Source organism: Podarcis filfolensis (assembly GCF_964270895.1).
Source record: "Podarcis filfolensis genome assembly, chromosome: 1".
Taxonomy (NCBI): Eukaryota; Metazoa; Chordata; class Lepidosauria; order Squamata; family Lacertidae; genus Podarcis; species Podarcis filfolensis.
In genome coordinates, this window is record NC_139604.1 from 45,970,249 (window position 1) to 45,985,758 (window position 15,510).

General features: G+C 42.9%; 1 protein-coding gene across 10 annotated transcripts in view; it reads left to right on the top strand.

Moving 5' to 3' along the window:
- Positions 1-15,510, top strand: part of SEMA5B (semaphorin 5B) — a 356,215-nt gene that overhangs the window by 300,009 nt on the left and 40,696 nt on the right. For all 10 annotated transcript variants that reach the window (XM_083584642.1, XM_083584641.1, XM_083584638.1 and 7 more), the window contains one exon: positions 8,111-8,228. In XM_083584642.1, the coding sequence (XP_083440768.1) occupies positions 8,111-8,228 (118 nt within the window). The remainder of the gene's footprint in view (positions 1-8,110; positions 8,229-15,510) is intronic.

Below are 15,510 nucleotides of genomic sequence, written 5' to 3' on the forward strand. Positions count from 1 at the left end.
TTTGCCCAGATGCTCTGATTTCCAAAGTTTCACCTAAAACTGACCACCTGTTTTCCTTTGTGATGCCGAGGTTTTGAAATAATTTCCTTTTTATAGTACTTGAGTTTCTCAGGATGCCCAAATACTCTTATCAAATACCGGTTTCCGTGCCTAGGGCTGCTCCATGTGGGAACTTTTCATGATCCTAACTCACCTTTGTAGGACATGGCCAAGATCATGAGAACTGTGCCACGGAAAAGCACATTTCCTCCTCACAGAGCATCATTGTTATAGGTTTAATGAATTGATTATTCCGACTTCACAGTTTGCGTTGGTTCTGCAGTGGCCACAAAGAAACTGTGTGGACCAGGATGTAAGAACATGGGCCAGTGTATCCTGTATGCCTGGGCTGGGAACTCTGGAGCAATTTTCAGTTTCCAAAATGAGAGCCATCTGGATATACCCTTGGAAATCGCACAGCATAGCCCTCTGCTTAAGAAGTCTTTTGCTACATTAATTTCACTAAGGTTGTCACTTTTGTTCTGTGTGCTTATTCCCACACTTATCTCAAACTGTACCTTCTGCTTTCATCTGCACTCGTGACTTCACAAATTAAAACAATGAGTGAGGATAGAGTCATAGCAGCAGATGGCAGGGAAACTCCTAAGGAGCCTAGATCCTATTTTCATGCAAATGTCTTCTGTGGCTAAGAATAAGGAGTGAGAGGCAAAATAACTCTTGTATTAGAGAGATGAATTGAATTGTTTATAAATGGAGTGTTTGGGGTGTATTCTATTAGGCATCAGATAAGACATTTATTGCAAAGCAATGGACTTAGAAGTGAAAGCCTATTGACATTAATGCCCTGTCGGAATAAATCCCATCTGTTAAAATGCGTTCAGGGTGGCGTTTTCTTGGATTCCCAATGAATATACCACAGCTAATAGTTTCTGGAATAACCCTAGCATCATCGCCCTAAACACAACCAAATGTGTTGTGAATTATCCTACCTAGGCTGACTATCCTTTCATTCATACACACAAACTGTGGGATATACTCACACAGTGAATGCTGCAGTCACATGTCTTTTTGGATTCTGCTGTTTTAAGTCCTTTCTGAATTGTTATCCTTTTCCCAATTGGTCTTGGTCTTCTCAATTCCACTGGCCTTATCCACGCCAGATTGCCTTCTCCATATTGGGTTCTCCACAGAATTACCTTTTTCAAATTGATATTGAAAGGGAACTATTTTTTAGTGTCGCACATCAAATAAAAGTTCTTTCTGTAGAATTATTCTCTGCCAGGATCCAGGCTTGAATTGTCTCTACGTTGATCACTTCTCCTACCTGAGCTGTTATCCTTCCACAAGGGCCAACATTGATGCTGAAATCCAGCATCACCTGAGATCTGCGAGTACAGCTTTCTTCTGATTGAAGTGCAGAGTGTTTGAGGACCAGGACATTCACAGGGAAACCAAAATACTTGTTTACAAAACTATTGTACTACCAACCTTATTGTATGCTTGCGAAACATGGACCACTTATAAACGCCACCTCCAGCTGCTTGAAATATTCCATCAGTGGTGTCTCCGGAAAAAAAGTACATACCACATGGGAAGATGGGCAAACTAATGCCAGTGTATTGGAAGAAGCAAAGATCACCAGTGTCAAAGCAATGATTCAACATCAAATTCATTGGACTGGTCATGTTGTACAGATGCCTGATTATCGTCTTCCAAAGCAACTACTCCATTTCGACTTAAAAATTCAAAGTGTAATGCTGGTTGACAACAAAAGAGGTTTAAAGACCCTCACAAGGCAAATCTTTTAAAAATGTGGTATAAACACTGACAATTGGGAAACACTGGCCTGTGAGCGCTCCAGTTGGAGAACAGCCTTTACCAAAGGTGTTGTGATCATCAAAGAAGAAGAATGTTGCTCTCTACATGAATAGGAACGTCCTCCATTTGCAGAAGCCCAAAGTTTGTGGCAAAGTTCAGATTGCTTACATCAAAAATTCATCTTCACACCCCTCACAGTTGGAAAAGTCCAGACTGTCAGTTTGCTCATCTGCTAGACCAAACTTGCTTCTTAGTCCTCTGTAAGGAAATCTTTCTCTCTCTCTCTCTCTCTCTCTCTCTCACACACACACACACACACACACGAGAAGTTCCATCTGTTCTTTTGTGGAGGTCTTTGACACTAGAAGAACATTGGTTGAAGTCTCCAAAGACAGCATTTTTAGGGCTCCTGGATGCTCTTGGGTAGGACAATAAATGACCTTGCCCAACCAAACTCAGAAAAGCTTCCCCCATCCAGCAGAGTCCCTTTACTTATTTTCAGTAAGCACTACCCCACAGTCCATGTCACTGGAAAATCCCACTTTCACTCTGCCCTTGACTTGCCTACAGTCACATAGGCTTGGATGAAACTCTGACCAAGATTTAGCTTAGGTTGTTTTAATTCCATAGGAAGCCCCTGGTACAGATATTGAGAGGATCCTTGAGAAGGGAACATTCAATTGAACAGCTGCCTTTATTACTTTGAATATTTGCTGAATTGCATGCAAGTGCCACAGTGATCATCTCCACCAAAGGAGAGTTTCATAGAATGTGTAATGAATGTTGAAAACGCCTCCAGTGGGTTGTCTGGTTGAAAACATGCCTTAGAACTGTACTAAAACCTGAAAATCCCCAGCAGATCCCAGTCTCCTCCTATAACTTCCCAGGGCAACATTCCAGCAGTGAACTTCTCTTGAAGTTAGAAAATATTTTATTTCATGTGACCCTGAGACCTAAACAGTTCTTTAATGGTGTTCAGCTGCTACAGCCTTAGAAAACCTTCCATGGAAAGTGATCCCAAACACCTATAGATCTTGGCTTTTGCCCTGTACTCCAGTGTTACTGCAACGGAACTTATTTTACATCTACCGCGTGCTTAACCTGTTCTGAAGTTTGCAGTAGATTCTTATGGCAACAGTGCTGGTTAATGCTGCATTTTATAATCAATTTCTGGCCCCAGGTATTAACATCTAGCGGGGCTATGCATACAGAAATCATAAATGAGAGGGAGGTGGATTGAAAGAGATCAGAGACAGAGAGAGAAATTGCAATTAAAATATTCTTTTTAGTGCCAAGATACACAAGCAGCACAGTCATGTAGTTCAGCTTTTGGCAGAGTGTACCAGTTTCTTACTCCAAGAGAGGGATTGCACAGTTGAATATTTCTCCTTGTCAAAGTTGCTTAAATGTGGAAAACTAAGGGTCAAACTAGATGTGACACTAATTGCGTGAATATGATTAACTTGAAGCCTTGTTTACAAATGAAATAGCCATGGGCAGGGGGTGCTTAACAGCAGCAGGACCCTGAGGGGTGAAGAGGGGCGAGTTTAACCCTTTCCCCTCCTAATGAAAATTGTGCTCCTATAATTGTCATTTGTATCTAGAGGGAAGCCTCCTCTCTGCAAATAGCTGCTTCAGCTGGGCAATATTCAAGACCATGGGATCATGATGGGAGGCGGCGGAGAGTGTTAAACTCTCTTCCCTAAGTTCCTGCTGCAGCTACTAGTAACATTTTTCTTAAAAAAACAACAACAAAACTCTCCACATTTTTAAAAATGCCATTAATGACCATTGGTCCATTTAGCTTGGCGTTGTCTACACTGATTGGCAGAGGCTCTCTAGGGTTCCTGGCAGGAGTCTCTCCACCTTATGTGGAGATGCCTTCTCTTTGGGATGCATGCAGGAAAATAACCACCTGCCTAGTTTCTTGTCCTGCGGTCTTGCCCTGCAAAGTTGTAAACTAATGACAGAGGCCTTGGACTGACCTGCTATAATTCATTAAGTGCTTTATCCAGATTCTTCACTCCCCACCCCCCACCTTGCTGCCATGTTAGAGACATAATGCATGCGGTTGAAGTGTCAGCAAAGTAGTCTCTGTACCTGAGCAGGATACATTGCAGCCTGTGGAATGCTGACAACGATGCAGTGTAGGCAAAATAGAAACGATTTTTTAAAAATCCATTCAGCTTGTGTTTTGTTGTAAAATAAACAAATACCTTAGATTACATTAGTGTAATGAATAATTATAATCACTCCATCTTGCCTTCATTCCTGGAAAATTTTGTTTAAGGAGTATGGAACCTGATCAGCATCAAGGGCCATTTTGGAAAGAAATGGATCATTGAGCTGGAAGGCTGAAACCTAAACTGAATCTTTTATGAGTCCAAAATTAAGATGATTAGCACACAGCTTGCATGAATGTGGTTGTTGCCAGGTTATTGAGATGCCCCAGGAGTCATGGATTGATATGTTGGCTTGCTGTGTCTTGAATGCTGAATTGGGATGATCTAATTTTAGATAATGCAAAGATTTAGATGTAATTATTTTAGTCTGCCTTGAGTTAGGCTGCAAAGTTGGGTTGCTTAACGAGTTAGAGGAATTGATTCGAAACACTTCAGTGGACTTAAAAAGGTGCCTGCTATTAATTAGTCCCCAGATACTAAAACATTTTGAATTTAAATATGGATAAATTTTGTAAGAGGTATTTCCTCTTGTGCAATAAGTTGGTGCTTGCTGTGATACTTATATGCATCTTCTCACCAGGGGTTGGAGAATCTGTGGTACTCCAGATGAAGACTCCCATTTACCCCAGCTAGCATGGCCCCAATGGTCAGGAATGATGAAGTCTAACAACACCTGAGAATGCTTTTGTAAAGAATATTTTTCCTCATGTGGGAATTAGTAAATTAAAAATAATTAATTTATTTTTAATAACAGTAATTATTTCTGAACTGCTGTGCCATTTCAGCTGGGACTACCCTACTTCTTCTGCCCTGTGCATTCTGATGGCCACGAAATATGAAGCCCAGTACATTCACCACAAATAGAATGCCTTTCATGTTGCTCCTTGCCACTTTCCATTTGGGACACGTTTGAGCCTAACCACTCAGCCATGATGGCCCATCTGTTCTTCCATACTCCAGACTTGTGCCTTTGTAAACACAACTACTGACTCTATAAAAGAATGGTGGGGGAGCCTGTAGTTTTCCATGTATCATTGGACTCCAACTCACATCAGCCCCAGCCAGCCTGCTCAGTGGTCACAAATGATGGGAATTGTAGTCCAACAACATCCAGAGAGCCCCAGCTTTTCCCATTATACTATTCTTCCCCCCTACCTTAATACATCTTGTTGGGGAAATGGAAGCAAAAAAGAATATGTTTGTGATTTTGATTTTGCTTTGGGGTGCTTCGGTAGTTAAATGTGTTGTTATCCCTTTTTCCTGTCTCTTAGTTGCTCCCAAATGGTTATTTTTTGTAAAAAAAACCAAAACATTAAAAACATAGTAGATGTGAAATTCTGCAAACAAATATATAATAGTTTGAAAAATGGACTGCATGGAAATAACTTAGTACACATCCTATATATCTCATGCTCATCTTGTGCTCAGCTCCGCTTTTTAAATAGGAGGCACTCCAAATGAGTTTGGTTTCAGAATCTTGAAGGTCAAAGTGGGGACTTCGATGTAGAATTCTCTCCCCCTCCTTCACTGATCGTCATTCTTCTCATCTCTAGGAACCATTTAATTCTGCCCTGGAATGTTCAGGCTACCTTGAGCTCCAAGGCCATATGTCTCAGCTACTTCTCTCCCCCCCTCCCTCCATCTGTCTACTCAATGACTTCACAAAACCCTTCCCCTGTTTCCTTTTCTGAATAACTGCTGTTATTTATTTATTTATTTATTTATTTATTTATTTATTTATTTTACGCCCACTGACAGTTTGGGGGAGGTGCTGGCAGCTCCTCTCAGGGGATTAGAGCAGTAAGGTATTGTTCTCTAGTCAGATTAAAAACAAACAAACCCACTGCACAATTTTCTCTGTAGTGTCCTTGTGCCAGGAACTCCCATGGTTGTGTTCCTACACCATGACTTAGCTCTTGGCATGTTTTGTCTGGTATGAGCTGCACCAGAATTACCATTTCTCTTCACCTCTTCCGATAGTTGTGTTTTTGTTTTAAAAGTTTCCCTTCTAGGGAAGCATAATAGAGCATCATTGCATCTCGCCCAGAATCTTTTATTTAAAACAGCCAAGAGAGATGTTGCTATCATATGCCTATGCCTAAATCACAAGGCAGACGTCCTTCTGTGGAGGAAGAGCAGATTGGAGACTAGTAAATAATAATAAAAACCATTCCTACACCTGGCAGCAGAAAGGAATCTAATGTTTGCTCTGGGGCAAATTGCTTTGGAATCACTATAGGCTGGTACTGCATCCGACTTTGTTCAGCTATGCTTAAGGGACATGCTTTTTCATTTGTAGCTGATTACCAACTAATGGGATTTCAAAGATTTCTGGATGTGAATACTTCACATCTCATTTCATTTGATTTTGGGGAGGGGTGGGTGTTTCACTTAATCATACTGATGTCTTGGCTTGGAATAAATCTCATTTCCCTTCTTTTGCCTGAATTGGATGTGCCCCCGCCCTCACCTTGGTTTAATGCCACAGGCTTAATTGTCATTGCTGAGGCTTTGGGAAAGGACTGAAGCAGCTGATTGCATGATTGCAAAGGATCAGCCAAAAAAACATAGTTACAGGCCCTTTCAACTGTCCATTTGCATTTGTTTCTCACTTTGGCTACATGTTACACCCTACTATGTGAAAAGCAAGCTAGCTCTGCCTGTTCAAAACTTTGGAGGCATCGTTCCAATAAGTAGAGAAAGCTGGAAGAGATTAAAGTCATATCCATAGGGAAGGACATCCTGTTGTCTATAGTTGGATACCTCTTTTTCTCTATCTCTCAGGACGAGCTGTCCTTAGCATTTGGGGAGGGGCAGGAGAATACAAGCCTGGCCCCAGACATTTTGCTGCCTGAGGCCAAGGGCATTCCCCACCCCAGGTGAGCATTCTTTGAACAGAAGTCAGCCAGAATCTTATGTAATCCAAAGGGCAGCTTTGATGGTGCAGGGCAGACCGTGGGGCCCTTGTAGCCCTGTCCTTCAAAGCCATTCTTCCCAGAATCCACTGCCTGAGACAGCCATCTCACCCTGCCTAATGGTAGGGAAGGCTTTGTGCAAACAAACAAGATTAGCTGCCACAGGGAGAACTACAGATAAATAACCAGAAGATAAAGCTAGACTATGACTCTTGTTCTCTGCATGTATGACCTAAGTCCCTTCCTTGCCCTGTTCACAGGAAGTCTAAATAAAGAAAGCCACACAGCTTTTCATATGATAATTTAAAGTGTAGCCCTGTTTCTATATTCATTTGGCCTGGTTTAGCCACTTTTGGTTTTGTAAGTGAAAACGTATAATGACCTAAAGGAGAGGCTATACTAGACAAGGGTATATTCACAAGTGATGCTAAATGCAAGTTCTGAATTTCCTGAAGCTAAGTCAAATAGCAAGTTGCGTTTAGCAGCATGTGTGCTCCGTTACTCACTGTCAGAAGTGATACTTCCAGAGTAGAAGGGTTGCTGACATCACTTTCCTAAATAATCTTGAGTTTGATCTTTGACCTTTACTGTATTTTGAAAGTATTAACAGTTATTTTCCCTTTAATGAATCACAGAAAGGGACTGCATACGCAGACTATATGAACATAAAAATGAATGCATCCTTTGTTGAGCACCACCAAAAAAGACTTCTGAGGAACACTAACTGTGTCTGTTTCAGGTTGGCGGCATGAGATCATGATTAAAAGTGCTGCCATTGTTGTTCTTGTTTTAAACGCCAAAGCTAATAACCTTTAATATTGGCCCACTTGCTCTTTCTGCTTGTCTAACCCCTACAAGTTGTTTCAGAAAACATTGTCACAGAAGGTTCTTTGTAAGAGAATGAACGAGTGCATCATTATTTGCAAGGACAAGTGTTCTTTGACTACATTTGCAAAGCAATTCTTTGTCATCTACCGGGCCTTGGAAGAGAGTAAATGGGCTTTTAATCCTTGATTTGTGTGAGTGATATTTTCTTGGGGAGAGGGAGTTGTCATCACCTTGTTATTTTGTTCATCATGAACCTTCCTTGCAGAGTTGACAGCTGTCGCACAGAAGCTCTATACTTGAGTAACTGATTTTTTTAAGTTTCCATCTGTGAAATGTCGCTTATATTTTTTCTCTTCCCCTACACAGTGAGTGCCTGGGAGCGAGGGACCCATACTGCGGCTGGGATAGGAAGCAGAAGCGCTGCACCACCATTGAGGACAGCTCCAATATGAGCCTGTGGAGTCAGAATATTACAGAGTGTCCTGTAAGTGGAGGGTTAAACCAGTAATGGGTAAATGTATGACAAATGCTATTTGGGGTTGATAAATTTGAACAGTTGCTGCACACCTCAGGATGTGCTGAAGGCACATGAGACCACCGCCTTGTTGGAAGCTAAACTGGTTTGAATCAGATCAGTGCCAGGCTGGGAGACCTACAGGTTGGGAGGCTTCTTGGAGTTCCACAATGGAAGAAAGGTGGAATATAAACGTAAGAATAAATAAATCTATGAAGTTGTTTCCCACACTGTAGTGGTGAAAAGTTTGTAAATGTGCAGGCCAGGCAGCTGATGTCTCAATGTGTTCCAAGGGCATACTTTCACGAGGTTTGATGGCACAGGTATGGAGGGAAGCCCTGTCATCTGTTTGATATGCATGATTCCCATGGTGTGGGGCGGGGGCAACAAATTAATACTACTATGGTTTGTATAATTTCTTTCTCAACCGCTCACCCATATATCATGGCTCCCTCTCTCCTGGGAACTGCAGTTGGTATAAGGCTAAAGGTATGAAAATGGATTATGGCTGCACACACCCTGTATATTTAAAGTACATTATTTTCCCCCAAAGAATCCCGTCACTTTGGTTTGTTAAGGGTGCTGGGAATTGTAGCTCTGTGAGGGGTAAACTGCAGTTTCCATGATTCTTTGGGGAAAGTGTATGCTGCTTTAAAGGTATCTGCAGCTGCTGTTTATGCAATTGCAGCAATTTTTGCATGGAAGTCTTGCTCAAGGGTAGCCAAAGTGGTGTCTTCCAGATGTGTTCAACTCCCATCCTTTATCATCCTTAGCCAAGCTAGCTGGGCCTGATGGCAGTTGTAGTCCAACAACATCTAGAGGGCACCATGTTGGCTATCTGTGGCTTGGTCATTTGAAATTTAGATGAAGTGTTGAGATGGCAAAGCCATTGTGATGAAATGCGTTCGCATGTTTTGTACCTTGAACCAGATCTCCAAGGTAGAAGGGAGGTGCACGTAGGCTTAACCCAAATGCACTCCCCCCTTTTTAATAATGTTACTTTCTGCCATGATGCAGCTTAGCATGCTGAGGCAATATATAACTAAGGTTGCAGAGGGTTATATCTACATCATGCCAGTTAGATTTTAAGTTGCAATGCTGGGATGTTTATTCTTCTTATCATTCTTGGTTCCCAAGCTCATTTTTCCCCCTAGAGTGCATTAGTCATTCCTTCAATCCATCCTCTACTTGGCAAGCTTACGTTTTCTTTCCCCCACCCCGCCAAAGCTGGTTTTAAGGGATTGCCTGTTTATAACCTTCTTGTGCTGTTCTTGGGATATAGTGCTTCTTGACTGCACATGCTGTTATCTCCTTCAGCTTAATGCCTCTGCCTGTTGATAGGTGTGTGAAGTGTTAATCCTCTACTTGGAAAATGTCTGGCCTGGCCACGTGGGGAGCCTTCCAGCTCCTCTCACTATCATTGTTTCAAGGTCTTTGAAAACTGATGAAAATGGCTCCTCATGACTCCTTTGAGTTTTAGAAATGACACCAGGGATGGGAAGGTTTATGTTTAATATGCAGACGATTTAGAAGTTTAGTTGTTATTGTGCACCATATCTTGGAGAGAGGAATCCTAGAGATGCATGCTGAAAAAAGTTAACTGGAGCATCACTGGCTCAAGAAATTGTGCTCTTGCCACATCAGGCAGTGAATGATTATAGCTTAGTTCATACGTTTCTCTTCTTTAAAATGTGCAACGCTTCTCTACGGTCTGTTTTCACACCTCCCTGATGTGGGGAAATGATGCTGGATGGTTGTGATCTTGTGTTTTCCTCCATTACCATGGCTACCATCTGGTGCCAGAGGTCGGTTGTGCTGGTGTGAAGGGTAGCAGCCATGTCGTTGTACTCATAAGAACATAAAAAGTGCCTTAAAAAACATAAAAAGAAGACAGTGGCCAAACCCACAAGCAGGACCTGAGCACAAGAACAGTCTCCCCTCCTGTGGTTTCCAGCAACGGGTATTCAGAATCATACCACCTCTGACCACAGAGTCAAAAGTATCATGACTAGTAGCTATGGATTACCGTATTTTTCGCTCTATAAGATGCACCAGACCACAAGACGCACCTAGTTTTTTGGAGGAGGAAAACAAGGAAAAAATATTCTGAATATCAGAAGCCAGAACAGTAAGAGGGATCGCTTCGCAGTGAAAGCAGCAATCCCTCTTGCTGTTCTGGCTTCTGTGATAGCTGTGCAGCCTGCATTCGCTCCATAAGACGCACACACAGTTCCCTTGACTTTTTAGGAGGGAAAAAGTGAGTCTTATAGAGCAAAAAATACGGTAACTTATTGGGCCATCACTGCCTCCTGTAGGAGAGAGTTCTATAGCTTACGCTTGCCACATGGCTTCTTTGTTCAGGAGCTCTGCTGTGCCGTCCTGGCCACTATCCTGATCCTGCTTTCCCACACTGCCACTCCACTGCCACTTTCTCTTCCTCCCCTGCTACTTTGGTCACTCTGTTCCTCTCCTCCCACTTCACAAGGCCATAGCAAAGAAGAGCGGGGATCTTTGTATTATTATCTCTTAAAAAAACAAAACAAAACATTCAGCTTTATGTTCTGCCCAGTGAAGTGCTGTAGCTTCAGCCACTCCCAACATCCCCAGAACAACACATCACCTTCATTTCACTACAGTGTGGGAAAAGAAGATGTTTGGTGCACCGGAAGCTCTGCCAGTGCTTCCTTGATTGCATGCCCAACTGAATGTTGTTGTTGGTTTGCTTAAAGGAAGAAAAAGGGAAATTGCAGTGACTGGCAGACATCAGCCTCAGAATAACCACCCAAGAGCTAACAGTACTCCAGTTTCCCACCACACTGTCATCTGCCAGTGACTGTGGGACACCCCAAGGAGTGCAGGGCCCCAGACTTGGGCCTCACAGTCCACTAGTCATGGTGCTGTTGTTGCCTTCTTTCGTATGACACTGACTATTTTGATAGGTTACCAAAGTGTGTGGGACTGGATCAACAGAAAGCTTATGCCGGAAAGGCGATGTATGAGTCAGGTGTATAACTGTGAGTGGCTTTCAAATGTAAGTTGCATATACGGCCTAGGACCCTCATACCTATGGGATTGCCTCTCCTGGTATGCCCCACGGAGGACCTTACGGTCCACAAATAATAACAACTTAGAGGTCCCGGGCCTCAAGGAGATTAGACTGGCCTCAACCAGAGCCGAGGCCTTTTCGGCCGTGGCCCCAACCTGGTAGAATGCTCTGCCACAAGAGACCAGGGCTCTGTGAGATCTGACATCTTTCTGCAGGGTCTGCAAGATGGAGCTGTTCCGCCAGGCCTTTGGTCGGGGTCTAGTCTGACTCCCTCCCTCTCCTTATAAGAACTTGCATGAAAGTGGTCCCCAACTTTCCTCACAGGCTCATGTAAGATCAGTACAAACAGGCCAGTGAGGATTTAAGGTCCCCAACTCTAATTTGCGGGTTGCCATCTGATTGGATTTCACTTTGATTCGGATTTGATTTTAGGATGTATTTTAATTGATCACCTGATTTTATGTTAATATGTTATATATTTGATGTTAGCTGCTCTGAGCCTGGTTTTGGCTGGGGAGGGCGGGGTGTAAATAAAATTGATGATGATCATGATGATGAAGAGGAGAACAGTACTGTACATCTCGTACAAGCCTTGTGCATCAAACATGTCACTAGTGCTGTCTTTTTCTTACCTCTTAACAGTGCAGAGGAGGAGTGGGGAACCTGTTGACATACTTGTAGAGCAGCAGGGGGGGAATGGGGAGATGGGACAGTAGGTTACTAAAGGCCCTACAGCAGTCATAGATGTGTGTGCACGATGCAGCAATACAGGCCACAGCATTCATTCCAATTAGGGCCATCTTAATGCAGCTCCCCTTGCTTCCCCCTTTACATTGCACAGCCTGGGCAGCAGCCATAAAGGCACCTTTAGCAGCCATTAACACACCAACTGGCAGTCTTCATGGATCACTTCAAAGCACATTATGACTTAATTTAACAGTGCTGATGTGCACCGTATGTGGCTATCGCTTTAACCATCAGCAGGTGGCGAATTACTTAATGCTGCTGTAAGAAGACTGTGGTCAAAGGAAGGGGAAGTCCGGGTGGCATTGCAGCTGCTGAAGTTTGTTATTATGGTTTTAACTTGGAGGTGTATGCAGGGTACATGGCCAGCCTGACTGTTGTGTAAAGGGAAGCAAAGGGCTGCTGGGTGTAGCATGTTGTCTCCAGTACGGTCTTCCCTTGCAAGACTCCTGCAACTCCAATGCACTTTAGGCTTTCAGCTTGGGTAATGACGACTCATTTATTGCACTTCTTCCCTCCTCTTTCTCTGAAGAACTCAGAGCAGCATATGTGGGGCTCCCAGGTGGTCTCCGTTGAGGCAGTCCACAGAGCCACACCAGTTCAGCTTCAGCAGTCTCCCTGTGTACTGTGCCTTGAGAGCCTTCTCTGGTCATCACTCTTGGTTGTGGTATCAAAAGTTAGCGGCCGCTAACTTTATGTCAGTGGTTCTCCAGGTGTTAGAAAAGCCTTCCTGGGAGCTTCAGGCTGATACAAAAGGATAGTTTTCTCTTGCCCTTCTACCCCTTCTTCCAGGGCCAAGCTGCATGTTATACATTTACTTTGACCTGCCCTGTCTTATCTACACTGGGCAAGAATGAAGAGTGGCAAGCTATGCTAGCCCCATCTCCTCCATGCAGTAAAGGGAAGCACCATGCTCCATCACTTGTGCCAAGAATCAGTGGGAAGCTCAATGGTGTAACCTAATCCTTCTGCAAGAAATTTACATTTCTGTAATCTGCTGTGGCAGTGAGCCCACTCTCCTCCTATGAGCTGCTTGCCTTTAGGTTGAAGGCATACACTAACGCTGCCAGGAAAAAGAGCCTGTCTATTGTGTCTTAATGTTACACTTGAGGAGACTTCTAGAGTTGTTGTTGCTGCTGCTGTTTTTTAATTATACAGGTTCACTCTGTCAAAGTCTGCTACCTGCTGCTCTAAGGTAACATGGATACAGGAGGCAACTACCTTGGAGTAAATAATGGCAGGATGTAGTATAGTCATCCTCCCATCCACGTCCCCAGCAGGGGTGAGTGAGAGGGGAGAAAATAAGAGGAACAGATGTGTTAATATTCTTAGTAGCTTGCATTTCTTGCTAGTAGTTCATTATTTAACTAGCTTTTGCTCCAGTCTACCCCCTAACCCTGCCGACACACACAATGAAGGTTTTCATATCATATTGACAATTGCCTGTGCTTGCCTGTGCTTTTTTGGGAGCTGGAACCCAACAACATCTGGAAGGTAACACCCATTCTTTAGGCTATCCAGAAGTAACTTCATCACCCCAATTCATATATTGGGTCATCTCCCCCCGCCCCGCCACTGTATTCTGGAAGCGATCAGAGGCAGGCTTTGGGCTTCTTTTTTCGGACCATGTGAGATTAAGCCTTCTTAATTCCATGGAGAAAATAAAAGTTTTAGCTGTTTCCTTTTCACCACAAATCTGAAAAATGAGGTGCACACAGGGGGTTTCCTCCCCTCTCCGGAAAAGAAGAGTATATTTCCTTGACTCATTTTTCATTTCCCTGTACCATTTTGTGAAGAGAAATAGGATAAAGCAAAGCAATATTTCTGCCTGTAGGGGAAAATGTGTGTATTAGTGCAGCCTCATAAATTCTTTTTATAGGGCCCTTTTGCTGCTACTTCCAATTAGACACTAAGGGAGGGAAGTCATAAGAGGACACTCTTGGGAGTCCAGGCTGCACTGTGGCAGTGATGTTGGCTGAAAATATAGGAATGTACATGGGAGGATTGTTGTAACCATGGGAGCAGCAAGACGAAGGTTTTGGACAAGAAGCGTTGAACTTGAAGAGCAAGGGGTGTCTCACCTTTTCAAATAGCTTTTCTAGCGAACGATCCATATCTCTGAAGTGATACTGTCTTTAATGTTTTGTTTCTTTTGAAAAATAAATTGTTATTCTTGTTTTAGATCCTTTCTCTGTGAGGCAGTTTTCTGAGATCCATTAGGAATTTATGCTTTGAGTAGCATGCAGGAATTGGCTCTTATTCTTCATATAAGACATAGCCAGCTGTGATTAATGGAGGATTCTATTACTTGGATCAAGGCTTCAGAAATTAATTCTATTAAAGATGGTGTTTAAATCTCTCCCCAACTCTTTTTTTAAAAAAAAACCTGGTTGGCAATGCATGAACTACAGAGAAGCCACTAAGGAGGGTTGTTTTCTGACTAGATCAGTGCATATTTTCTTAATCAGAATCCTAAACAATTTATTCTAAAGAAATTGCTACAAACCGAAGGCTGGAATTATAATCCATATGTTGTTCAAGGTGGTGGTGGTGGGTAATAAATAGGGTTTCCGCATGTAAAATTGATTTGTTTTGAAATTTTCCATGTTTGTTTAATTAAAATGTGGTTGCTTTCTCTATGCCAGCTACGATCCAATAATTGTTTCTCGGGTTCCCTGGTATTTTTCTTTTTCTTTTTCTTTCTGTGCTTCTTAATTAAAGCACTACGCCAAATTATGTCCTTGATTTCTGAGCAAAGTACATGAGAACAGCTCTGCTGGATCAGAGGGTCCGTGCAGGCTGCAACAGCCTGTTCCGAACAGCATCCAGCATTAAAGCAAAACTTCCTAAAAAAAACAAAACCCAGCAAGCATCTTGCCTAAATAAAAGCTAAGAAAAAAAAAAGATTTGTTTTAATTAAAGTGAACACATCTGGACTTAGAGTTACATCTTTAACTGTGCCCCGCTTCTTATCTTAAAGCAAATAAAGCTGAAATATTTCAAAGTAGCTTGGTATCTTTGTAAAAGCTCTTGTTTTCCTGATCCGGATTCGCTTTGCAATCATTGGTGCAGATCTTGTGCATGAGCCCAGTTCCCTGTTCACATCAGTGGAGAATGCTCAGGAGGCTGAATGATCAGTGCTAGACTTTTGAGAATGCAAGTGAACTCTTTGCAGATGGGAAAAACGTGTGAGCGCAATGGAGATTCGAATAGCCATAGCTCAGTGACGGATTATCTGCTTAGCAAGCGGAAGGTCCCAGGTTCAGTGCTCAGCATCTCCAGGAAGGGCTGGGAGCAAACTTTGCCTGAAGCCCCGCAGAGCTACTGCTAGTCGGGAGTAGACAATACCCAGCTTGATGGACCTGGTGGTCTGACTCCTGTGTTCCCTCCTGTCCCACAATCCACCCCGTTCCATGAATTCCAGCCCTCTGTCTCTTCTCTCCTTGTTAAAACAGATTGCTG